Below are 27,678 nucleotides of genomic sequence, written 5' to 3' on the forward strand. Positions count from 1 at the left end.
AGCACTAGCCTACTACAGCCCTTTTTATGTTTCTATCACGAATGAATCGATGACGAAGAAGAATAAGAAGGCAAAGAAAGATTGGTGGAGATTCGCTTCTTTCATCACTGGGTGCGGGTGAAAGAGGGGCAGTAGCCTACCTATTAGTCAGAAACGTCAAACGAGAATAGCCGCACCATCATCAGTCGCGTCTGTCTGTCGTGAGATGACAAAGGTGGGTGATAAAGAATATAATATCATCATCATGTTTTGTGTTTATCTGTAACAGCACCCGTTTTATTCCAATACCCGTTTATCGCTATTTCCCCAATTTTTATGGCAGGTTATTTATCTGGGAATTTCTGCTGGCATTGCCAGCAGTACACTAGAATATAATATATTATTGTGTAGTTTCATTGTTTTTCCAACGTCACCGGGCTGGTGCACCCAACACCCCACTGCCCCGGGTCTTAATTCTTTACAACGCCTGCCGCTGCGGTGTTGTGTCAGTCACTGACCGATGATCAGGCAACGACAGTCCCATAGGCTGTGACAAGTGCGTTTGTCATTTCAGCCCGTCAGTCAGTTGTTCGTTCGCCGGTTCGCATTTCATCATTATAATTATGCCCTTGGGAGTTTATTTTTGTATGAATTAATTATCCCAAAATATTGACATTTGGGTTTGGATCTGGGTGCCGTGCTCATATTCTCCCCGTCCTGTCCTGTCCTGTTATTAGACCGCGGACGGTAGGCTACTTTGGGAAGATGTCCAACAATCGCTTCAAGGAAACTCAATAGATTATGATGATCTACAGTGCCTTAAGAAAGTATTCATACCCCTTGATTTATTCCACATTTTGCTGTGTTACAGCCTGAATTCAAAATGGATATTAAAAAAACAGTACACACAATACCCCATAATGACGAAGTAAAAACATGTTTTTAGAATTGTTTGCATATTTATTGAAAATCAAATACAAAAATATCTCATTTACATATCTATTCACACCCCTTTGCTATGACACTCCAAATTTAGCTCAGTTGCATCCAAATTCCTTTGATTATCCTTTAGATGTCACTACAACAACTTGATTGGAGTACACCTGTTGTCAAATCAATTGTTTGGACATGATTTAGAAAGAAACACACCTGTCTATATAAGGTCCCACAGTTGACAGTGCATGTCAGAGCAAAAACTATACCATGAAGTCCAAGGAACTTTCCGTAGATCTCCGTTGAGGCATATATTTGGGGAAGGGTATAAAACAATGTTTAGAGTGTTGAAAGTTTACAAGAGCACAGTGGTCTCCATCATCGGGAAATTGACAAATATGGAACTACCCAGACTCTGCCTAGAGCTGGCCGTCTGATCAAACTGAGCAACCGGGCAAGAAGGACCTTGGTCAGGGAGGTGACCAAGAACCCAATGACTACTCTGACAGAACTACATTGTTTCTTGGCTGAGATGGGAGTACCTGCTAGAAGGACAACAGTCTCTGCAGCACTTCACCAATCTGGGCTTTATAGGAGAGTGGCCAAAAGGAAGCCACTCCTGAGAAAAAGGCACATGACAGCACGTCTGGAGTTTGCAAAAAGGCATGTGAAAGACTCTGAGATCATAAGGGAAAAGATTCTGTAGTCTGATGAGACAAAAATGTAACTCTTTGGCATGAATGCAAAGTGCTATGTCTGGAGAAAACCAGGCACAGATCATCACCCGTTAAACACCAAACCTACTGTGAAGCATGGTGGTGGCAGCATCATGCTATGGGGATGCTTTTCAGCAGCAGGGACTGAGAGATTGGTAAGGATAGAGGGAACAATGAATGGAGACAAATACAGGCAAATCCCTGATTAAAACCTGCTTCAGAGTGCAAACGACCTTAGACTGGGGTGAAGATTTACTTTCCAACAGGACAATGACCCCAAGCATACAGCCAAAGCAATGCTGGAATGGCTTCAGTACAAGAATGTGACAGTCCTTGAGTGGCCCTGCCAAAGCCCAGACTTGAATCCCATTGAAAATCTGTGGAAAAACTTGAAGATTGCTGTTCACTGCCGCTCCCCATCTAATTTAACAGAGCTTAAGACAATCTGCAAGGAAGAATGGGCAAAAATCCGCAAATCTAGATGTGCAAAGCTGATACAGAAATACCCACCAAAGGTGCTTCTACAAAGTATTGACTCAGGGGTGTGAATACTTATGTAAATGAGATATTTCTGCATTTCATTTTCAATACATTTGCAAACATTTCTAAAAACATGTTTTCACTTTGTCATTATGGGGTATTGTGTGTAGATGGGGGAGATAAAAACAACAATTTAATCAATTAAATTTTGAATTCAGGCTGTAACACAACAAAATGTGCAGTAAGTCAAGGGGTATGGATACTTTCTGTAGGCACTGTATCTAGCAGAAGGAGCTGAAAGCTGTATGATTGATTTTTCTAGCCTAGCCATTATATTAGATTAAATTGATTTAACACTCTCCCCACTTAATGAAGGCCTAATTAATTTGCATGAAAGTTTATCATTTCAGAATATGAGATGGAAAGAGATGATAAAACAGGAAATAGAAAACATATATAAGATGCATTTAGGTCTATGAATAAATGCAATGTTTTTGCAATATAATAGTATTTGCTATTTCGTTTCAGCCTTATTTCCTTTTTACCACCCTATTTTTAATTAGTTTGCTATGGGTTCATTAGAATGAAACATGATATCCATCTGATCATTCATTCTACCACAGTGCATCTTGTTCTCAGCCTATCAGCTGTAAGGTTAACAGAAGTGTGATCGAGCTGAATGCGCTGTCAGATTAGATATACACTGAGTGTACAAAACATTTAATGACAGACTGACTAGGTGAATCCAGGTGAAACCTACAGTGCCTTCAGAAATTATTCATACCCCTTGACTTATTCCACAATTTGTTGTGTTACAGCCTGAATTCAAAATTGATTAAATATATTTTTTCTCTCACCCTTTTACACACAATACCCCATATAATGACAAAGTGAAAACATGTTTAGAAATTCGAACTAATTTATTGAAAAATGAAATACAGAAATCTCATTTACATACAGTACCAGTCAAACGTTTGGACACACCTACTAATTCCAGGGTTTTTCTTTATTTTTACTATTTTCTACATTGTAGAATAATAGTGAAAACATCAAAACTATGAAATAACACAAATGGAATCATGTAGTAACCCAAAAAGTGTTAAACAATTCAAAATTTATTTTATATTTGAGATTCTTCAAAGTAGCAACCCTTTGCACACTCTTGGCATTCTCTCAACCTGCTTCATGAGGAATGTAAACAGGATGCATGTACAGGATGTATTCTGTACAGGCTTCTTTCTTTTCACTCTGCCAATTAGGTTAGTACTGTGGAGTAACTACAATGTTGTTGATCCATCCTCAGTTTCTCCTATCAGAGCCATTAAACTCTATAACTGTTTTAAAGTCACCATTGGCCTCATGGTGACATCCCTGAGCGGTTTCCTTCCTCTCCGCCAACTGTTAGGAAGGACACTTGTATCTTTGTAGTGACTGGGTGTATTGATACAGCATCCAAAGTGTAATTCATAACTTCACCATGCTGAAAGGGATATTCAATTTCTGCGTCTTTAAAAAAAACCCATCTACCAATAGGTGGCTTTCTTTGCGAGGCATTGGAAAACCTTCCTGGTCTTTGTGGTTGAATCTATATTTGAAATTCATTGCTTAACTGAGGGACATTTACATTTTAGTCATTTAGCAGACGCTCTTATCTAGAGCGACTTACAGTTAGTGAGTGCATACATTTTCATACTCATACCTTACAGATCATTTAAGTGCCTTTGAACGGGGTATGGTAGTAGATGCCAAGCGCACCGGTTTGAGTGTGTCAAGAACTGCAACACTGCTGGGGTTTTCATGTTCAACAGTTTCCCGTGTGTATCAAGAATGGTCCACCATCCGAAGGACATCCAGCCAACTTGACACAACTATGGGAAGCATTGGAGTCACCATGGGCCAGCTTCCTGTAGAACGCTTTCGACACCTTGTAGAGTCAATGCCCCGACAAATTGAGGCTGTTCTGAGGGCAAAAGCGGGTGCAACTCAATATTAGGAAGGGTGCAACTCAATATTGTTGGTAATGTTTTGTCCACTCAGTGTAGTTTGACATGAGTGAGGGATATGCTGTGTGATTAGTGTAGCAGGCTACAGTGCATTTCGTTCACTGCTGCAGAAGTTTGAAGATTCCCATTTTTGTGTGGTTGAGGTAGGTTTAATTCTATTAGATTGGATTTATTTTTACTTAAAATCGCCACTTGTGTCATTATTAGCCTATATTGACAATAAAACTTTGTTGGCAATCAAATTATTTAAATTGAACACAATTGAAAGTAGTGTTTGTGTGTCACAAGAGTACAAACTAATCAACACTTGACAAATGAAGTGTATATTGAATGTGGCACCACAGTATAGAATTAAAGAGATTCTTCGGTACTTTTGCATACTTTTTATCCAGTAGTTCTGAAAGTAGTGCTCACTAGCCAAAAGTGGTCCCCGAAAATTGCCTCTCTCTCTCTCTCTGTGTGTGTGTGGGGCTGAAGCTAATTGGTTGAACTCGAATTATTAGGGGGCTGGCCCAGGTGGGGGAAAATATAGGGAAAATTCAGATAAACCCATACACACCACTCTAATGGTGTAGTAGTGTGTTCTCTTTGTCTTCCTGCCTGTACCTGTGGGAACACAATACAGAATAATGAATGCATGCTCTTAAAGTGACAATGCAGGCTAATGAAGAACAGTGATAGCATCCGCCCCACACACACACACATATATATATATATATATATAAACACAGGCACACATCTCTCTCCCTGTCTCTCTCTCTATCTCCTCCCCCGGGCACGCGCAATCTCCATACCTGGCAGATCGTGACAAACGTATTTCATTATGCCGTACGGCATCTTTATGCAATCTCATTCCTCTACTGGGCGGAGAGCACAAGGAGGGTTTCACAATGCAAGACAAGATGGAGGAGAGCCTCTCGTCAGGGATCACATTTATTTTGGGAGATTGTAAAATGTGACCTTTTCATTCAAGACAGGAGAAACATATTGTTTCAGTTTATAATAAAACATGTTTTGGTTAGGTACTTTTTTCTCAACTTGTTTCTATAACTTTCTAGCAAGTCAAGCTAGCTTACAGAGAAGCTAGCTAAAAGCTAGGTTATACTGTAGCTAGCGACCTTCATTACCATCACAGACTCGTTTTACTGTGGATATAGATTATTTTGTACCTGTTTCCTCCAGCATCTTCACAAGGTCCTTTGCCGTTGTTCTGGGATTGATTTGCACTTTTCGCACCAAAGTACGTTCATCTCTAGGAGACAGAACACATCTCCTTCCTGAGCGGGATAACGGCTGCGTGGTCCCATGGTGTTTATACGTGCGTACTATTGTTTGTACAGATGAACGTGGTACCTACAGGCATTTGGAAATTGCTCCCAAGGATGAACCAGACTTGTGGTGGTCTATCATTTTTTTTCTGAGGTCTTGGCTGATTTGTTTTGATTTTCCCATGAAGTCAAGCAAAGAGGCACTGAGATTGAAGGTAGGCCAAGAAATACATCCACGGGTACATCTCCAATTGACTCAAATTATGTCAATTAGCCTATCAGAAGCTTCTAAAGCCATGACATCATTTTCTGGAATTTTCCAAGCTGTTTAAAGGCACAGTCAACTTAGTGTATGTAAACTTCTGACCCACTGGAATTGTGATACAGTGAATTATAAGTGAAATAATCTGTCTGTAAACAATTGTTGGAAAAATTACTTGTGTCATGCTCAAAGTAGATGTCCTAACCGGCTTGCCAAAACGATAGTTTGTTAACAATACATTTGTGGAGGGGTTGAAAAACGAGTTTTAATGACTCCAACCTAAGTGTATGTAAACTTCCGACTTCAACTGTATTTGCCCATTGTAGACGTGCTCAGAAAGTGACTTTTTGGACCACCACAGGTGTGAACATTTCCCCTGGGTACAGATCTAAGATCAGCTTCTCCGGCCCCAATCCTAACCTTAACCATTAGTTGGGAAAATGCTAAACTGACCCAAGATCAGCATCTAAGGGCAACTTCACCCTACACCCCAGGTTTGACTGGAAGAGTGGGCGTGATCGTTGGAGTTGCCCTCCGGCTCCACCACTGTGGTTCCCATGAACCCAAGGAAAGACTACCCCCTCGGAGGAAAGAAACACAAAACCCCTTCTCCACATGGTAAGAACATCAAAGGAAGACGTCCTCTGGCGCTGTCACACCAATGCCATATCTTAGCCCTGCGCACAATGATGTGACTCCGTGCTTCTCAAACTTCTCCTCAGGGACCCCCAGACGTTTCACAATTTTGTTGTAGCCCTGAACTAGCTCACCTGATTCACCTAGTCAAGGTCTTGATTAGTTGACAAGTTGAATCAGGTGTGCTAGCTCTGGAATAGATGAACTACATGGAATGGCTGGGGGCAGAGAGGAAGAGGCAACGCGAGAGGGATTACAGGCCCAACATCTGTCTTCTTCAGCAGGTGGTGTTTTTGAGTTTTTTTCGCTCACCAAGCGAGGAGTTTCTGTATGGAGGTCAATGAGAGAGTGTTGAATTTGGTTAACAAATAATTAAATTTTATTTGCTACGTGTGGCTTATTTGATCGAATAGAAGTTTCGTAATGATTTGGCTGTTACGAGCGTACTGATATAAGTAGGACACGTGACATCCCGGCAACTTTGAGAAAAAACACTTTATATCGGAGTTGTGCCTGGTTGTCACTAGTTACCACAGCAACAAAGTTATAAACCCCACCTATTTCGACAATTTATCTTCTTAAAATGTGATTTTAAACCTAACACTAACCTTAGCCACACTGCTAACCTTATTCCTAACCCTGACCTCAAATTAAGACCAAAAATAATGCATGCATTTTTACGATATGGCCAATTCTAACTTTGTGGCTAGGGTAACTAGTGGAAAATGTTGTGCCTGTTGTTCACACACGTATCTGCCCTCTCATTGGCTAGAATGGTCCCACCTAATCTTGCCTCCTCCCAACTGTCTTCCATTTTTGAAGACATTTATTTTCATTGTTAGAGCGGCCACTAAAGTATCTGGTCAATATAATGGTAATCTGTGCTGGGGGTCCCCAAGGAGAGGTTTGAGAACCACTGATGTAACTGAACAACACCAGCAACAATAGGCCATCTAGGCTCACACCACCCTATAAGAACACACTGGATTGCCTGTCCAGTTAAGGCGTCTGCATACATAAGTTCGGTTTGCTCCTAGCAGAACTCGGCAAGGCAAAGCGAACATCTGTGCTCTCATACTCCCTAAAGACCTTCGCTTGAAAAGCGAGAAAATAACAGCAATATTACTGTTGTGCCTCTTGAGCCACCATAGCAACAACATAGCCAGAAACACTTCCTCAAAATAGTCTGAATTAATATAATAAATATTTAAAGAAATCTGTCATTAATGTTGATGTTTTTGCAAATTATGTCTTAGTCGCACAATTTTATGTTTGGTGCAGTATTTCTCAAGTGAAAAAATGTGCATGAAAACTAGTCGTCTCTCGTTTAATGACAACAAACACTTCACGTTCCCACCCCTACTAGAAGTAGTACTGTTGACCAATCACAGACGAAGGGGCAATGACTTTGGCTACCGAACTTCGACTTGCCTCAATAATATTTTTTGTGTGCACGAACAGCCCAAGACAAAAACGTCACAAAATGTCATCATAATATAAGCGCAAACTGTTTCGACTGGGAAGCATACGGTAAGCTTTACAGTGTCCAGTATCGGGACCCATTCTGTGGAAAGCCCCATTAGATAGCCACAGGTGTATACACAGGTGTCACAATAGACAGTTAAACCACTGTTTGTCCAAACAATATCATCTTTCACTGCAGCAGGATGTTTCAAAATACTTTTTTTATTCAACAAATCCTTACCAGCAGCAGCAGGAAACAACTTCAATTTTTTATGTTCTTCAACACTAAACAAATCCTCAGAGTAGATAACTTTGAAGTGAAAACACAGATAAAACTGCTGTGTACAGTACAAAATACTGATTTAAAAAACTGATAAAATACTGATAAAATAACAGTGTGAAGGTAAAGGTGTCAAGGTCTTTCCCCTTGGGGGGCGTGACTGGCTGGCTGGGGTCAGTAATAGATTGTCTCACTACTGACCTATCACAGTGCAGAGGGGTGTGTGTGTCTGTGTGTGTGTGTGTGTGTGTTGCAGAGCAACCCTCCCCTAGGGTGTCTGGAGGATTAATGAATCTCTCCTCAGATGGAGGGTCTCTGTTACTTATGGGGCGCCGTTTGTAACATGTAAGCATATCTTTTTGTGAAAAATATGTATTCCATGCAGACAGTTTGTGAAAAATATGAATTCCCTCCTCCTCTTCTTCCTACTCCTCATCCTCCTGGCTGGCAGTAGAGGAGAGGTTAGAGAAGCAGAGTCTTTAGAACCACTACAGTCGTGGTCAAACGTTTTGAGAATGACACAAGTATTGGTCTTCATAAAGTTCCCTGCTTCAGTGTTATGAGATATTTTTGTCAGATGTTACTATGGTATACTGAAGTATAATTACAAGCATTCCATAAGTGTCAAAGGCTTTTATTGACAATTACATTAAAGTTTATGCAAAGAGTCAATATTTGCAGTGTTGACCCTTCTTTTTCAAGACCTCTGCAATTCGCCCTGGCATGCTGTCTATTAACTTCTGGGCCACATCCTGACTGATGGCAGCCCATTCTTGCATAATCAATGCTTGGAGTTTGTCAGAATTTGTGGGTTTTTGTTTGTCCACCCGCCTCTTGAGGATCGACCACAAGTTCTCAGTGGGATTAAGGTCTGTGGAGTTTCCTGACCATGGACCCAAAATGTTGATGTTTTGTTCCCCGTGCCACTTAGTTATCACTTTTGCCTTATAGCAAGGTGCTCCATCATGCTGGAAAAGGCATTGTTCGTCACTTGGATGGTTGGGAGAAGTTGCTCTCGGAGGATGTGTTGGTACCATTCTTCATTCATGGCTGTGTTCTTAGGCAAAAATGTGAGTGAGCCCACTCCCTTGGCTGAGAAGCAACCCCACACATGAATGGTCTCAGGATGCTTTACTGTTGGCATGACACAGGACTGATGGTAGCGCTCACCTTGTCTTCTCCGGACAAGGTGTTTTCCGGATGCCCCAAACAATCGGAAAGGGGATTCATCAGAGAAAATGACTTTACCCCAGTCCTCAGCAGTCCAATCCCTGTACCTTTTGCAGAATATCAGTCTGTCCCTGATGTTTTTCCTGGAGAGAAGTGGCTTCTTTGCTGCCCTTCTTGACACCAGGCCATCCTCCAAAAGTCTTGGCCTCAATGTGCGTGCAGATGCACTCACACCTGCCTGCTGCCATTCCTGAGCAAGCTCTGCACTGGTGGTGCCCCGATCCCACAGCTGAAACAACTTTAGGAGACGGTCCTGGCGCTTGCTGGACTTTCTTGGGCGCCCTGATGCCTTCTTCACAATAATTGAACCTCTCTCCTTGAAGTTCTTGATCATCCGATAAATGGTTGATTTAGGTGCAATCTTACTAGCAGCAATATCCTTGCCTGTGAAGCCCTTTTTGTGCAAAGCAATGATGACGGCACGTGTTTCCTTGCAGGTAACCATGGTTAACAGAGGATAACAATGATTTCAAGCACCACCCTCCTTTTAAAGCTTCCAGTCTGTTATTCTAACTCAATCAGCATAGAGTGATCTCCAGCCTTGTCCTCGTCAACACTCACCTGTGTTAACGAGAGAATCACTGACATGATGGCAGCTGGTCCTTTTGTGGCAGGGCTGAAATGCAGTGGAAATGTTTTTTGGGGATTAAGTTCATTTTCATGGCAAAGAGGTTCTTTGCAATTAATTGCAATTCATCTGATCACTCTTCATGTCACACCCTGGCTCTAGGGACTCTTTTAAGTTGAGCCAGGGTGTGTAGAGTTTATGTTTTGTGCTCGTTGTGTCTAGTCTAGTTTTTGTTTATCTATGTTGGCCAGAGTGGTTCTCAATCAGAGGCAACGAGTATCAGCTGTTGCTGGTTGTCTCTGATTGGGACCCATATTTAGTCAGGTGGTTTTCCCACAGTGTTTGTGGGATCTTGTTCCGTGTTGGTTTGTGTTTTGCACCTGTGGACGTCACGTATCGATTTGTTGTTTTGTTCGTGTATCATTTAATAAATAAGTATGTTCACCTTCCACGCTGCGCCTTGGTCCTCTATATCCGACGATCGTGACACTTCATGACATTCTGGAGTATATGCAATTTGCCATCATCAAAACTGAGGCAGCAGACTTTGTGAAAATTAGTATTTGTGTCACTTTTGACCACGACTGTACAGTTAGAGAAGACTGGAGTGGTGTGTGTAATCTGATTAGTCTTTAACATCAACTTCGTGGCAGCAAGGGAGATATCACATTAACTGCTGCCTGCTTCTCTCTGTCTCTCTCTCTCTCTCTCTCATTCTTTATCACTCTCTCTTTTTCTCTGTCTTTCTCTCTCTGCCCCCCTCTCGTTCTTATTTCTCTCACCAATCTCTCCTTCCCCATCCCGGTCTCTTTCCTTCTCTCCTCTTTCTCTGCCCCCCTCTCTCTTTCTGCTTTCCTCCCCGCTCTCCATCCCCGTCTCTTTCCTTCCCTTCTTCTCTAACACTAACGCTCTGCCAGAGGCTATATGCCATCTGCGCTGACATTTTTAGAATAAGAACAGCTTTATTAAAATGTTGCATCACAATTAAGAATTCAACCAAACCCACTGGCAGACTTGCAGGCATTAGCCTGAATCCAGATCTGTTTGTGCTGTCTTGCCAACTTATTGGAAATCATTGTCAAGCAAGACAGCACAAACAGATCTGGGATCAGGCTACGAGTCCTTACAGTACAATACATGGTACACACCCAACAGAGGAGGAATATAACTTCAGAAGTCTATATAGCTGACCCTCACAGGAAGAAAATACCAAGGAAATGACCCCCTTCATCATTATCAGTTTGACGTTTGACCTTTACCCCCTAACCTTTGTGGCTTGTTCATTGATTTTCACAGACTCAAATAGACACTGTGGATGCCCAGTGTGTGTGTGTGTGTGTGTGTGTGTGTGTGTGTGTGTGTGTGTGTGTGTGTGTGTGTGTACGCGCGTCTTTGGATTTGAGAATGTTATTTGTTTATTAATCAGGTAATTATGTTCCTAGATCCTTAGAGGTGATTTAATAAGGAGCCCTCATCAATATGACAAATGGCCAATGCTTACCTCCAAAATAATCAACAAGCTTTACCAGCCAATTAGCCCCATTATATAATTGCATCTGGACTGGACGGAGTTCTCTTTAAGTGGCGTTTAATCATTAAAATATGAATTCATAGAGTGGTAGCACAAACATATTGATCCAGCCTTCTGTTTCTATATTAGACATCATTAGAAGTTATGGGATCGTTGCAACCATAGCCTCTCATATGAATAGTATTACTATAGTATTAGTCACACTAGTATTAGTCGATGTGTGTGTGTGTGTGTGTGTGTGTGTGTGAGTACATGTTTTACTATACTAGTGAGTACCAGAAGTCCTCAACAATAGTAAACCAACAAAAAATCAGTGAGGATATTTTGCCAGTCCTCACTTGGAAAAAGGCTATTTTAGGCTTAGGGGTAAGTTAAGGGTTAGAATTGGGGTTAGTGGTTAGGTTTAGGAGTTAGGTTTAGATTTAGGGTTAAGGTTAGGATTAAGTTTAGGGTAAGGGTTAGGGAAAATATGATTTTGAATAGTCCCCAAAAAGTCCTCACAAGTATAGTAAGACATAGCTGTGTGTTTGTGTGTGTGTGTGTGTGTGTGTGTGTGTGTGTGTCCTATGCCTTGCCCCAACATCCAGTTAATGGTGTGTTTGTTTTTCTACCTCCACGTCAATACAACTAACTGATGAAAGAAATCTCCAATCCCTTTCATATGTATACAACACACACATAGCCTACAGCTACACACCAACCAACAAATCAAGACCTCTTTCATGTTCTCACTGTCTATAAATGCAACAGTATGTTAATTGGATCGTGTGTGTGTGTCTCTTTTGATTTCACACACACACACAAACCTCACATTGCTTCCTTGCTGCTGCTGCTCTTTCATCCTAAGCAAGTGGCCAAATAAACTATCCTCAAACAAATCAAGCTGCCTTGGCTGGCCATACACACACACACAAGGACTGCCTTTGGCTTGGCGAGCGCTGGTAATTGCTGGTGTGCTTAATAGCAGGGTTAGGCTGTGTGTGTGTGTGTGTGTGTGAGCGAGAGTGGGGGGAAACAAGCGTGTGTGTTCTATGAGAGAGGTGAAAACAATGAGGTAATGGAGAGATAGTACTACAATTAGGGTCCTGGAGTTTTCCCTGACCACCTAACCCTGACCAGGAAAAGCTCCTGGCCAACTAGCAATGCAAGCGTTCTCTGTGTGTAGAGAGGGCAGTGTGAAGGCTCTGTCGTAGCCGGCTGCAACCGGGAGACCAATGGGGCGGCGCACAATTGGCCCAGCGTCGTCTAGGGTAGGGGAGGGAATGGCCGGCAGGGAGGTAGCTCAGTTGTTAAAGCATGGCGTTTGCAACGCCAGGGTTGTGGGTTCGTTTCCCACGGGGGGCCAGTATAAAAATAAAAATAAAATAAAAAATAAAATAAAAATGTATGCACTAACTGTAAGTCGCTCTGGATAAGAGCGTCTGCTAAATGACGTAAAATGTAAATGTAAAATGAAGACCTTGATAATGTGGTTTTATAACAGAGTACTGTTTACAACTCTCTCGCTAAATTGGACGCAGGAGGGACTGATAGCATCGTGGTAAATGGCTGTGCTTGGCAGTGTGTGTGTGTGTGTGTGATTAAAGTGTGTTTTAGTGAAGAGGGACCCAAAGTTTAAACTAATTTGGCGATGATGATGTTTCTTATGTAAATGAACAGCTGATCTGTCAGTTTTGTATTTGTATTTATTATGGATCCCCATTAGCTGCTGCCAAGGCAGAGAGAATGAGGTCTGAGCACAGGCCTGGATGCTTTCTTCATCCTTCTGCTCTCACAAACAAAAAGTGGAGCAAAGCTTTTTGAGTGTTTTAGAGAATTGGGGTCTATTTCTGGGTTATATTTCTGATAGAAATTGATGCAGTCATTAATGGTCTGTCTGGGTGATTCGAAAGACTCACAGACCGTTTTTGTAGTTCATATTGGAATAGACCTTGAGAAAATGGTTATTGCCTGTGTTGCTCCAAAATTGCTTGTATGTTTGTTGTTCAATTGTATTTTTCTATAAATGGCACTGTCATATTGTAAAAACATTAAAGTTGTTATATAGGCTTCTCTCTCTCTCTCTCTTCTCTCTCTCTCTCTCTCTCTCTCTCTCTCTCTCTCTCTCTCTCTCTCTCTCTCTCTCTCTCTCTCTCTCTCTCTCTCTCTCTCTCTCTCTCTCTCTCTCTCTCTCTCTCTCTCTCTCTCTCTCTCTCTCTCTCTCTCTCTCTCTCTCTCTCTCTCTCTCTCTCTCTCTCTCTCTCTCTCTCTCTCTCTCTCTCTGAAGGGGGGTCGTTTAGGGAGAAGTGTTGTTTCTTAAAAGGCCTTTATAGAGGCAGCAGAACAGTAATGAACCTCTCAGGACCACAAAGAGTCTGTCTCAATGTGTGTCTGGCTAACGGGGTGTGGCCCAAGACAAAGGCTGCGTCCCAAATGGCACCCTACTCCCTATATAGTGCACTACATTTGACAAGAGCCCTATGGGTTCTGTTGTGCACGCTAAAGGGAATAGGGTGCCATTTGGGACGCAACCAAAAGCCTGCTGGGAAAGGATCTGAAAGTGAATGGGCTTACTGTAGGGAGAAGGGGTTAGAATGGGGGGAGGAGGAGGGGGTAGAGATGGAGGGTGGGAGAGGAGAAGGGGAGAAGGGGTTGGGCTGGGGGAGAAGAGGACGGGAGAAGGGGTTGGGGGAGAGAGGAGGGATGGCGGGTGGGTAGGAGAAGGGGGAGAAGGGATTGGGCTGGGGGAGAAGGAGGAGGGGAGGGGTAGAGATGGGGGGATGGAGGGTAGGTGAGGAGAATAAGGGAAGGGGTGGGGGTAGAGGTGAGGGTAGAGAGGAGGGATGGAGGGTGGTTGAGGAGAAGGGGAGGGGGTTGGGCTGGAGGGGTAGGAGAAGGGGAGGGGGTAGAATTTAGGGGAAAAGAGGGATGGAGGGTGGAGGAAGAGAGGAGGTGGGTAGAGAAGGGATGTAAGGTGGGTGAGAACAGAGGAGAAAGGGTAAGTGAGGGGATGGAGGAGATAGAGAGAATGGAGTAGGAGGGATGAGGATGTTTTTCAGAAGAGCAGAGAAAGAGAGGAGGGGTGGAGGGCGGATGAGGAGAGAAGGATTGAGAGGCAGTGCGAAGTACAATTTCAAGCCGTCATATATCAGATTGATTCTGAGGATTTTCAAGAAAAATATCATACTTAAGACTTATACACGCAAACAGACCCCAAGAAGGATTTCTTGGATTCTAATAACTGGGGCCGTACTTATCAAGCATATCAGAGCAGGAGTGCTTATTTAGGGATCAGTTTAGCCTTTTAGATCACAATGAAAAGATTACATGGACCTGATCCTTGATCAGCACTCCTACTCTGAGTGAGACACTTGATACATATGGCCCTGAGTCCCTTCGAAAATGATGTCTCATTTAGTTGAGTTTAGTTTATTTGATCATTTAAAACAAGGTACACATACAAAATTATGCACTTGATTAAGAATCATCAAGGATAACACAAAAAATTATATTTCTTTTTTCCATTGGGTTCCTCTTTCGTGATAGCATTTAGCAGGTTTGGCACATGTGGCAGGATAAAAACAAACTGAAGCTAAAATGGCAGGTCAATTTGGCTATTTAGTCATATAAACACAACAACCTATACATACCATACACAAAGGAATGCTATTTGGTCATCCTCATTGGGCTAGGAGGGATTGCTCACAGAGGCACACTATCCATTAACCAGTATTTCACCTTCCTTTGAAAGCTACACAGAGTGGGAATAGTTTTAACAGACAGAGGCAGACTATTCTACTCAGAGGCTCCTGAATATAAAAAAGTACCTTTCCCTGTCAGGCTTCTGAATCTAGATACACACACACACACACACACACACACACACACACACGTTAGCTATCCTAGCTCTAGTGTTATGTTTGTGGGAAGAAAGGGGCGAAGTAGTGGATTGACTTTTTTGGATGTGCCTCTAGATTTGACAGAGCCTGGATTCGAACCAGGATCTCTAGTGGCACAGCGCCACTCGGGAGATTATGATGGGGTAGCTCTCTTTCTCTCTCACTCCCTCTCTTTCTCTCCCTCTCTTTTTTCCATTTCAATGCAGTTCTCAATCGAGTACATCCACTGTAGTCTCTCTGACAGATAGTTGTGTTTTTCTCAACTCCACAATGTACATCACATCAATGGAGTTGAGCGGAGACGACAGTTTACCTCTGACTACATCGAGTCGCTGTCAGTCGATACTTGTAAAAATGTCTAAACCCTTGCCATGTACCTATGTTTGTCCTCTGTAGCTGTGTGCCTTTATTTGTTTGCTGAAATCCATACTTTTTAATAAAACTTTAGTAAAATACAACCACCGACTATTTCCTCGTATCGACTGACAGCGACTGGATGCAGTTGTAGGTAAACTCCACCCACAGTCGTCTCCGCTCAATTCCACTGATGTGATGTACATATTGTGGAGTTGAGAAACCAAGCAATCAGACAGACAGACAGACATATAGGCTGAGCTATAGCGTTTCCATGATGATGTCACACACACAGGATGCGTGTTTAGAACTATAGCGTGACATCTTCTGTAATAACTACTGTGACTGGTCCGATCGGAATATCTGGAATATCTTATTTTGATTAATTGGTGTCAGAAGGAGATGATGGAATTCTAGAATTCCCAGATGGAATTCTGTCACAGACTATAGTCCATTAAGATCTTATAATAGTGTTTTAATATGTTATATTTAGTGCTGCGCTGCAGTAGCTGTGTCTGTCTCACTGCAATACCATTGAGACGTATCCATCCCTTCTCCCTCTCTCACATCCCTTCATCCCTCCTCTCCCCTCTATGTGCCTCTGTAACCTTCAAGTGGAAAATGCTGAGAGAGCGTTAGTTACAGAAGTGATCTCTTTCCACATGGTCGCTAATAGGGAAAGGCTAAAGCATCAAGGTTGGGTTGGAGGGGGATTAGACTAGAGCGGGGGGGTATGGATGTGGGTACGCAGACCCGCGAGCAACTGCGGCCCCTCATGAAGAGTTCAGATTTTTTGTGGCCCCCACCCCCAGCAAAGTTGCCCATTCCTGAGAGAGAGAGAGAGAGAGAGAGAGAGAGAGAGAGAGAGAGAGAGAGAGAGAGAGAGAGAGAGAGAGAGAGAGAGAGAGAGAGAGAGAGAGAGAGAGAGAGAGAGAGAGAGAGAGAGAGAGAGAGAGAGAGAGAGAGAGAGAGAGAGAGAGAGAGAGAGAGAGAGAGAGAGAGAGAGAGAGAGAGAGAGAGAGAGAGAGAGAGAGAGAGAAGAGACAAGGAGAGAGAGGTTATAGAGGGAAAAAGAGAAGAGAGACAGAAGGGGGGGATAGGATAGATTAGAGGGTAGATTCCCCATGCCCTTGGTTGCCGCCGGAGATGCTCGCTCCGTCCCCAAGCTCTGACGAGGTGTCGTCTCTGAGTGCTGAGTGAACAGCTGGAGCATCGCATGTCAGTCTGCCGTCTGTATGTGCGGTATTACTGTGGCTGTGTGACCCTTATCACTGGTTGACATCTGTTCCTACGCCAGTCATATTTTATAACAAAGGGAGGAAGGGAGGTTCTTTCATTCCCCACGTAGCACTGTAAAGGGATAGTTCACTCAAACTGCATTTATAATCGTTTATAAAGGATTTATAATAATTTATAATCGTTATTAAGTGTTACCAACAATGTTCCCTCTAAGCTGCGCGCATAGCCGCGCACCTTCTCCAGGACTGCCACGCAGAAGAAAAGCCAGGCCACGCAGAAGAAATACAGTGAGGGAAAAAAGTATTTGATCCCCTGCTGATTTTGTACCTTTGCCCACTGACAAATACATTATCAGTCTATAATTTTAATGGTAGGGTTATTTGAACAGAGAGAGACAGAATAACAACCAGAAAATCCAGAAAAACACGTTAAAAATGTTAGAAATTTATTTGCATTTTAATGAGGGAAATAAGTATTTGACCCCCTCTCAATCAGAAAGATTTCTGGCTCCCAGGTGTCTTTTATACAGGTAACGAGCTGAGATTAGGAGCACACTCTTAAAGGGAGTGCTCCTAATCTCTGTTTGTTACCTGTATAAAAAGACACCTGTCCACAGAAGCAATCAATCAATCAGATTCCAAACTCTCCACCATGGCCAAGACCAAAGAGCTCTCCAAGGGACAAGATTCTAGACCTACACAAGGCTGGATTGGGCTACAAGACTATTGCCAAGCAGCTTGGTGAGAAGGTGACAACAGTTGGTGCGATTATTCGCAAATGGAAGAAACACAAAATAACTGTCAATCTCCCTCGGCCTGGGGCTCCATGCAAGATCTCACCTCGTGGAGTTGCAATGATCATGAGAACGGTGAGGAATCAGCCCAGAACTACACGGGAGGATCTTGTCAATGATCTCAAGGCAGCTGGGACCATAGTCACCAATAAAACAATTGGTAACACATTACACTGTGAAGGACTGAAATCCTGCAGCGCCCGCAAGGTCCCCCTGCTCAAGAAAGCACATATACATGCCCGTCTGAAGTTTGCCAATGAACATCTGAATGAGACTTCTCAACGTCCAAAAGACTTCTCAACAGCTTCTACCCACAAGCCATAAGACTCCTGAACAGCTAATCATGGCTACCCGGACTATTTGCACTGCCCCCCCCACCCCATCCTTTTTACGCTGCTGCTACTCTGTTAAGTATTTATGCATAGTCACTTTAACTCTACCCACATGTACATATTACCTCAACTACCTCAACTAGCCGGTGCCCCCGCACATTGACTCTGCACCGTTACCCCCTGTATATATAGCCTCCCTACTGTCACTTTATTTTACTTCTGCTCTTTGTTTTTCTCAACACTTTTTTTTTTTTTTTTTGTTGTTGTTTTATTCTTACTTTTTTGTTTAAAATAAACGCACTGTTGGTTAAGGGCTGTAAGTAAGCATTTCACTGTAATGTCTGCACTTGTTGTATTCGGCGCATGTGACCAATAAAATTTGATTTGATTTGATTTGATTTGATTCAGAGGAGAACTGGGTGAAAGTGTTGTGGTCAGATGAGACCAAAATCGAGCTCTTTGGCATCAACTCAACTCGCCGTGTTTGGAGGAGGAGGAATGCTGCCTATGACCCCAAGAACACCATCCCCACCGTCAAACATGGAGGTGCAAACATTATGCTTTGGGGGTGTTTTTCTGCTAAGGTGACAGGACAACTTCACCGCATCAAAGGGACGATGGACGGGGCCATGTACCGTCAAATCTTGGGTGAGAACCTCCTTCCCTTCCCTTGAAAATGGGTAGTGGATGGGTATTCCAGCATGACAATGACCCAAAACACACGGCCAAGGCAACAAAGGAGTGGCTCAAGAAGAAGCACATTAAGGTCCTGGAGTGGCCTAGCCAGTCTCCAGACCTTAATCCCATAGAAAATCTGTGGAGGGAGCTGAAGGTTCGAGTTGTCAAACGTCAGCCTCGAAACCTTAATGACTTGGAGAAGATCTGCAAAGAGGTGTGGGACAAAATCCCTCCTGAGATGTGTGCAAACCTGGTGGCCAACTACAAGAAACGTCTGACCTCTGTGATTGCCAACAAGGGTTTTGCCACCAAGTACTAAGTCATGTTTTGCAGAGGGGTCAAATACTTATTTTCCTCATTAAAATGCAAATCAATTTATAACACTTGACATGCATTTTTCTGGATTCTTTTGTTGTTATTCTGTCTCTCACTGTTCAAATAAACCTACCATTAAAATTATAGACTGATCATTTCTTTGTCATTGGGCAAACGTACAAAATCAGCAGGGGATCAAATACTTTTTTCCCTCACTGTAGGCTACTGTAGGCTTTATAATAGATATCAAAAGCTATTTCCATGTGAAAATGTTATGGGATTTGCTCCATTGGTTTTGTTGGTAGGCCTACATTATGCTCAAATAGCCACAATAGCCTATTGGCTACTGTCTAAAACGGTAAGGGTACAGCCTCAGTGTTCACTGCAAACACGTGCCAGAAGTTGCACAAAATTCTCACAACGTTCAAGTTTCCGTTCACAAGACCTAAAATATGCTCAGTGCCCCAAAGAATTAGAGGGAACATTGGTTACCAACATATTTGTTTCCTAACTTTGTGGGAAATAACAGTGTGGAGGTAAATCTAATCTAAATCATAGTCCTGTTACTTCATCCTGAACTGACCAGTTTGATAATACGTTTGTGGGTCTTGTGTCCACTAGATAACCTAGTAAGGGAGGTCTATGACAGAATTTAATCTACGGTTGTATAGGGTCAAAGGTTAGGGGTCAACGTATGAAGTCATGACAAGACGCCGTCAGCATAGACTATAAGCATCTGCCATTTGGCCAGAGGGAGTTGAGAGTTAGCTAGCGTGAAGGTCTGCTCATTACTTCATTAAGACTAGCCTCAAATAACTTTTGTGTTGGTCACGCAAGATGAGTGTTGTTCGTTTCACAGCGTTTGACGTACTTTGACTTCACTTCCTGACAATGATTGGTGTAGAATTATTGTAAAATAAAAAAGATGGTCAGAGAAATAAAAAGGGAGAGAGAGAAAAGATAGAGGGAGGGAGAGAAAGAGGAAAGGAAAGAAAAGATAGACAGAGCGAAGCAACAGAGAAATGAAGAGAAACTGACAGATTGAATTCCTTCCCGTCACTGAAATGACTGTGACGGTAGTGAAACAGTGATGTAGACAGCTCTAATGTGGACAAATAACTCTCTGCCCTCCTTTCTCTAAAACTAAACTGATCACATAATGGATGGCAGGGCTTTATTCACGACTCTGTAACAAAAGAGATTGGCACAAAATCTTTTTGAGGTCAAAACACAGAGACAGAGACACACTCTGGCCACACTAGAAAGGAGCCGTGTTTAATTAAAAAGGCCTGATTGGGTTTCACAACGATCGCCACAGCTATGACAGCACAGGAGGCTAACACCTGACCCCCACTACACGACCATGATTTAGTTGTAGTAGTCTGTGTGTGTGTGTGTATGTGTGTGCGTGACCAGAGTCTGGGGCTCACCAACAGAGAGCCACTTAAATCCCTTTCTTATTAACTCTCCATGACACCTGATCCACCACGCAGGGAGGCTCACTCATAGACACACACCACACAGACACACACTCACTGCTTCAAACCACGGCTCATCTTACCGCTGCAAAATGGTGTGTGCGTGTGCATGTGCGCGCGTGTGTGTGCGCCTCTGGGCCCTTTGTCTCTGCTGTTATCTGGGCGACATCTCATCAGCCTGGTTCTACCCTGTCTGTCTGTCTGTCTGTGGAACTAAATGAAACATCTGTCTGGGTAAGTACACTAGTGATCTTCAATGAAGGTCAATGGGGCCATATTATAGCTTTATAGCAGTCTGCTAGGGCTATATTCTGGACATACAGTACATAGTAATAGAATGGGCAACGTAGCTCTAGTGGTGGAATGAGCAGCCAATTTGGGAATTCAGGGCACATGGGTTAACACCCCCTACACTAGCGACAAGTGCCTTGGGATCTTTAGTGACCACAGTGGGTCAAGACCTCGGTTTAACTTCCCATCCGAAGGACAGTCAGAGCTCGGAGTAGACTAGAGCTGTCTTTCTCAACCCTGGCCCTGGGGACCCAAAGGGATGTTCATTTCCGTTTTTTGCCCTAGCACCACCAACACACTTGATTCAACTAATCAACTCATTATCAAGCCTTCGATTAGAATCAGGTGTGTTAGATGCTAGGGCAAAAACAAAAATGTGCGCCCCTTTGGGTCCCCAGGACCAGGATTGAGAACCGCTGGACAGAGAAAGTAGTTTAAATGTGGTTACAATGTCGGTAAGTAACCCGACCTGACGTGCTGAGGAATGGGATAGTGTAATCAAGAGAAGACATTGGCAGAAGCCATTATTATGCAGGAGGAGAGGAGAGGAGGTTGGCTTGGAATCTTGAGGCGAGGTGACATAGGCAACCTGGAAGCTGTCACTGTGTACCACTCTCACTCATTCTATTCCATTGATTTAGAACATGTTCTAATGTTCTATGTTTTTATTCTATTCTACCAACATGGTCTACTTACAGTAATGTACGCATCTTGATGAGTCCTAAGAGGAATGTGCTAATGGATACACAGTATTCTAGCTAGGTACATCCAGTCCACTGCCTATTATGAATATTCAAAGAGGATAATAAGAAGAACCCGATGCGGCCACTATCATTAAAATGTGACAAAAGCCAAGTCACTATACACGCTCTTGCTAATGAATGCGGCCAATTATATGTTAAATAAATCTCCCTCTTTCTCTCCTTTGGTTTTGCATATATGTATAATAACATCTTCTTTCCCGTTCTCTCTCTCTCCCTTTCTCACCCTCTTATCTCTGCCTCTCACTCTCCTTTTTCTCTCCCTCCGTCTCCCTCAGTGACGTGGCGGATCATGTCTCAGAAGAAGATATTTCTGGTCTTTGTGGCGATCAGTACCGTCAGTCTACTGCTGCACCATGGGGGCCATTTCAGCTGGTGAGACACCCACGCACCCACACACAGAATTTGTAATAGGAAATAATCACTGCCACCTGCTCAGGTTAGCATAGGGCTAAATGTGGCAGGTTATGTAATGGGAACAGCTAACATGTAGCGCCAAGGATTTTAATTGGCTGATGTGCACTTAGACTTTTCTAATGTTTGCAAGTATTTGGCCCGCCTTGTTTCACAGAATACAATAATAATCACTGTCACAGTCCTTGTACCTCCAGTCTGGCATCAATCACTATCAACAGATATGAGTTTAATCCATAACATACAGCATCGAGTCTAGTGACCATCAACCCACACCCAATCATGTGTATTAAAGACAGGGAAAATATATAATTATGCTAACCATTGTGTTAATCAGTCAAAACTGAATAGGAACTTTATTCACCTTAAAGTTCCTAATTTCACAGAGATTGAGCAGCAAATCGCGTATTAAAAGCCCCTCCCCCCCTCTATTTTTCTCATCCAGGACGATGGAAGCCTTTCATCTCGGCTGTCCGTCACTGCGCACCCACCTGTCCTCCTCTCTCAAGCCCAAACACACCAACGTGGCCTTCCTCAAGACGCACAAGACGGCCAGCACCACCATGCAGAATCTGCTCTTCCGCTTTGCCGAGCGCAACAACCTGACCGTGGCGCTCCCTGTGCAGGCCTGCGGACACCAGTTCTGCTACCCGCGCACCTTCAACGCCCACCTCGTCCACCCACACACCCTGCCACCCAACGTGGTCACCAGCCACATGCGCTTCAACCGTGCCGAGATGCAGCACCTCATGCCTAACGATACCATCTACGTGACCATACTTCGAGAACCAGGGTCCATGTTTGAATCGTTGTTCAGTTACTATAACCAGTACTGTCAGAGTTTTAAGAGAGTTCCCAACGGGTCGCTGGAGGCGTTTCTGAATGAGCCGTGGCGGTACTACCGTCCGGACGAAAAGGACTCCATGTACGCCCGTAACACGCTGACCTTTGACCTTGGTGGGGACAAGGACCGTCCGGCGGCAGACGTGGCTGTGTACGCCCGGGCCTTTGTGGCCGAGACGGAACGTGTCTTCTCCCTGGTGATGATCGCCGAGTACTTTGACGAGTCGCTGGTCCTCCTCCGTCACCTCTTATCCTGGGATCTGGACGACGTGCTCTACGTCAAGCTCAACATGCGGATGTCCGGCTCCAAGCACAGCCTCTCGCCGGGCCTCCCCGCCAAGATCCGCGCCTGGAATGCCTTGGACGCACGCCTCTACGATCACTTCAACGCCTCCCTGTGGCGCCAGCTGACTGCCCTCGGCCCGGCGTGCGTGGCCAGGGAGGTGCGGCTGCTCCGCAGGGCCCAGGAGAGGCTGGTGAGAGGCTGCTTCGGCGGACGGCTCCCCCAGCTCCGCTCGGCCGCCCAGATCAAGAACAAGGAGCTGCGGCCGTGGCAGCCCAGCGCAAAGGTGGACATCGTGGGCTACGACCTGCCGACCAACACCAACGCCACACGGCCCGGAAGCCTGGCCCACGAGCTGTGTCTGAAGCTCATCATGCCAGAGGTCCAGTACACCAGGGTCCTGCTTCGATCACAGTCACTACGCTACCGACGCAGCTACCCGCTCCGCTCCCCTCAGCCCCAGCCGCAGCAGCACATACGGTCGGTCCTGCCACGCCACCAACAGGTGGGGATACAGCAGATGCACCGGGAGGCCCTTCCTCCAGGACCTGGTCCTGCCTCTGGCCTCACAGCCACCCCTAGACCTGCAGGGACCCAGAGCAGGGCCACCAGGGTGGGGCTAAGGTCCTCGGGCCCCCAGAGGCAGACGCCATAACTTAAGACTGCAGCCCCAGCCTTGAATATAGACTGAATACAGACAGACTAAATACAGGCAGACAGACTGTCCTCCAGACTTCAGCCATTTGTCCCCAGGGACTGTATCAGGGGCTCTGGAGGAGAGACAGAGGGGGAAGGACACCCCCAGATTGGGGCTGGAGATTGGGGTAGGACCACAGCAATATGGGCATAGGCAGAGCACTCCCATGTATTACCAACTCTGTATGGGACAATAAAGAACTGTTACTCTCGCTTTCTCTCTCTGTCTCGCTCTAATGCCATCCTCCACCTCCCAAGCCTTGAGAAGGTCATGATGCTGACAGTGAGAGAGGGTCACCGCTCCGGGTCTGTGTGCTCTGAGCATCCAACCCTCTAAGCCTTCTCTAGAGAGGAAAACCATCCAGTTCTGGGCCTCTCACCCAATGACTCTCCCCACTCCCACTGTGGGAACTAGGCCCCAGGACAGAGGTTAAATGTCAAAGGTTAGGGCAGGGGTCAGTCTAAGGACCGCTGGCTTATCTCCCTGCCGGCCTATCCCCCAACCATGCCTATACCCTAACCCCCCTCCCCACCACACACACGCTCTCAGCCCTACACCAACTCTCTCCCTCCAGCCCAGCCTGCTTTAGAACAACTCTCTATGCTTCTCCAACCCAGCTCATCTCTCTCCCCTCCACCAGCAACTGAACTAGACCATGGCAGCTGCTGCTGACAAATGTGATCTTTTTAAATATGGGAATTTGTGTGTGTGTGAAAGTGTTTTTCCTATGCGTTTCGTTTATCTGGGGTGTTATCGCAATAAAGTTATCTTGGTCAAGTCTTATGTAAAGGTAGGGATCTTATAACCACCCACACACACACTGGACTCAACCCGTCGTTAGTGATGCAAGCCTGCTAAAAGACATGATGAGCGAGAGCTATAGTGTTTGAATATTTAATTATGTAATCTTAATGAGGCTCTCTTTGGACAGACCCTCCACTTGGGTTACACAGCGAAACACACACACACACACACACACACACACAGAAGTGTGGACCATGCCAAAGTAGCTTACTTATCAGAAGCAAAGCAGAGGGAGGAAATAACTACAGTACTGGGGGAAAGCAGTAGAAGAAGAGAGTCTGGGTCCTGTTCATTTGGACACACTGCGGAAAACGTTTAAAAACATTTTTGCAACAGAATACGAAAAATACGTGTTTCTTCTCCGACAACTCCATGTAGTATTCCCTTCCTGTTTCAGTCCTTGGTCTCCCATTTGGTGCCTAATGAACACAGCCCTGGTGAGGTGGTTGTCATGGAGGTTGTTTTTCGCCTCTCGTTTCATTATGTGGTCAATTTTTTATGCAGTTGGTTGTTCATGTTTAATGTGTTAAGTATGTTTTACTCTAATTATTATTATTTATTATTTTTAGTCATTTAGCAGACAACCTAAATGGTATGGTATGAACCGACCGGGGAGCCCTCGAAGGTGTGTGTGTGTGTGTGTGTGTGTGTGTGTGTTTCTGAGTATATATTATTTATTCTCATCACTGGAAAAACAGTCTGTTTTTGTTTACCTTCAATGTATATTTACGATTTTGGAACAGAACATTGTATTGTGGACCAAACCACTTATGGCAATACACACTGTACTGTACATGGCATGTTCTGATGAATAAAATATACATTTTCTACATAGGCCAACCACAAAAGCCACTCAGACAGCACCAAGTGTACTCACTTAAGCATTCATTTTATTGTGTTTTAAGTGCTTCGTAATGCTCTAGATTGCATCCCAAATGGCACCATATTCCCTACATAGTGCATTATTTGTAGTACACTATGTAGGGAATAGGGTGCCATTTGGGACCCAAACCTAGTCTAGTGGAAAGAGGACAGTGTAGAAAGATAACTTTCAGAAGGGCCCTTGACCCTGTGAAATCCTCCATGTTCGACTGCTGTTAATTTTTTAAGTGCTCTTTGATTGTACTCTATTTTTCATCCCAAATGTCACCCTTTTGACCAGAGCCATATGGGCGCTGGTCAAAAGTAGTGCACTAAATAGGGAATAGGTTGCCATTTGTGACACAGAGTACCAAATCTAGGCTGGTTTTTCGGTTTTGAGAGAAATAACCAGCACAGAATGGTGGTTGTGTCATCCACAAGTCAATGATAGCCAGCAATTTTTAGGAATGCTAGAATTAAGCAATAAGGCACGGGGGGGGGTGTGTGGTATATGACCAATAAACCACGGCTAAGGGCTGTTCTTACGCATGACTCAATACAGAGTGCCTGGATACAGCACTTAGCCGTGGTATATTGGCCATATACCACAAACCCCGAGGTGCCTTATTGCTATTATAAACTGGTTACCAACGTAATTAGAGCAGTAGAAATACATGTTTTGTCATACCCGTGGTATACGGTCTGATATTCCACGGCTGTCAGCCAATCAGCATTCAGGGCTCGAACCACCTAGTTTAGAATAGTTGTTTAATGTTTTACTATTTCATCTCATCACTTTGTCAAATTCTCAGTTAGAACAACGTGGAACAAAAGTGTTCTTTTAGAATGAACCGTATTCTGTTTTTAGTGTCTTTCTCAACAAATTCTGTGTCTTTGTTAAGAGAAAGTGTCAATGTGACACAAAATGATGCGCTTGATCTTTTTTCCGTGACTATATTTCCAATGACATTGTCTCTCTTTCCATGGCATTAATTCATTCTCATATGATATTTATTGATGTATTTGAACTGAAAGGGGTCTTTCTGTTTTTGACTGGGGGGGCTCTAATCATACAGAAGTAAGGTGAAGTTGCCCTAATCTGGGGACAGTTTAGCATTTTCTCTGCTAATGGTTAAGGTTAGGATTGGGGAGGGGGAGCTGATCCTAGATCTGTACCTAGGGGAAACTTCACCTAGATCATACAGCTAGAGACAATCAGAGCTAGACGTCCCAAAGCTTTGTACTGAGGGATGATGGGGGAAGCAACCCTTAAAAGTTAAATGATTCAAATCAATGTTTGTTGTCATTTTTCATTTTACATGGGGTAACGGTTTTTAATTACTTGAATTAATAAGCCATTATAAATGGTTATACATTGTTTAGAAATGCTTTTACATGTTTAGAAATGGTTATAAATGCAAAAATATGCATTAATAATAGTATACACAAGTTATAGTTTTGTAAGACTTATTCATGAAAGGTATTACATGCAAATACAAATGTACATCATCAAGAAGACACATATGAATACAAGTCTCAAGCTGCCACGAAGCCACCTAAAATGCTAAATCCACCCCCAAATCACATCCAACTTCCTTTAGAAAAACAACAACAAAGATCTTTCTTCTTTTCAAAGGGAAAAACAGATGCAAATCAATGTGTTTGATATTTACTATGATTACAGCAATCAGCTGTCCTCTTGCCAATGTCTTATTATTACCGCTGTTGTTGCCATGGTGTTATCACTAGCTGGGGTGGCTGAAGTGGAGAAAGCTGTGTGTGTGTCTCCCTGGCTGACTGCACTGCTCAGATCTGTGTCACTTCAAACGGACGACAAAGCCACTCTCTGCCAGAGCTCTAATGAGACGCTAATTGAAAGGAGCCGGTGAAAACCCAATCTGCATCCCAAATGGCATTTGGAACGCAGACACAACCTCATTCAACCGCCTCCCTGATCAAGACATACAGTCAGTTCCATCATTATTGGCACCCTTGATAAAGATGAGCAAAAAATACTTTATAAAATAAATAATTCAAATACTGAGCTACAGTGCATTCGGAAAGTATTCAGACCCCTTCCCCTTTTCCACATTTTGTTACGTTACAGCCTTATTCTAAAATGGATTAAATTACATTTTTTCTTCATCAATCTATACATTTTTGCAAATGTATTAAAAATAAAAAGCAGAAATACCTTATTTATATAAGTATTCAGACCTTTTGCTATGAGACTCGAAATTGAGCTCAGGTGCATCCTGTTTCCATTGATCATCCTTGAGATGTTTCTACCACTTGATTGGAGTCCAC

At 43.7% G+C, this 27,678-nt stretch overlaps 1 protein-coding gene across 1 annotated transcript in view; it reads left to right on the forward strand.

Moving 5' to 3' along the window:
• The window catches only part of LOC121571213 (galactose-3-O-sulfotransferase 3), a 26,027-nt gene extending 140 nt beyond the window's left edge, over positions 1-25,887 (forward strand). The window contains exons 1-3 of the mRNA XM_041882550.2: positions 1-214; positions 21,748-21,844; positions 22,329-25,887. The exon at positions 1-214 is cut by the window's left edge and continues 140 nt beyond it. Coding sequence (XP_041738484.2) covers positions 21,762-21,844; positions 22,329-23,664 — 1,419 coding nt within the window. The 5' untranslated portion in view covers positions 1-214; positions 21,748-21,761 and the 3' untranslated portion in view covers positions 23,665-25,887. The remainder of the gene's footprint in view (positions 215-21,747; positions 21,845-22,328) is intronic.
• Positions 25,888-27,678: the final 1,791 nt, after the last annotated feature.

This window comes from Coregonus clupeaformis, chromosome 8, assembly GCF_020615455.1.
Source record: "Coregonus clupeaformis isolate EN_2021a chromosome 8, ASM2061545v1, whole genome shotgun sequence".
In the NCBI taxonomy this organism is placed as follows: Eukaryota; Metazoa; Chordata; class Actinopteri; order Salmoniformes; family Salmonidae; genus Coregonus; species Coregonus clupeaformis.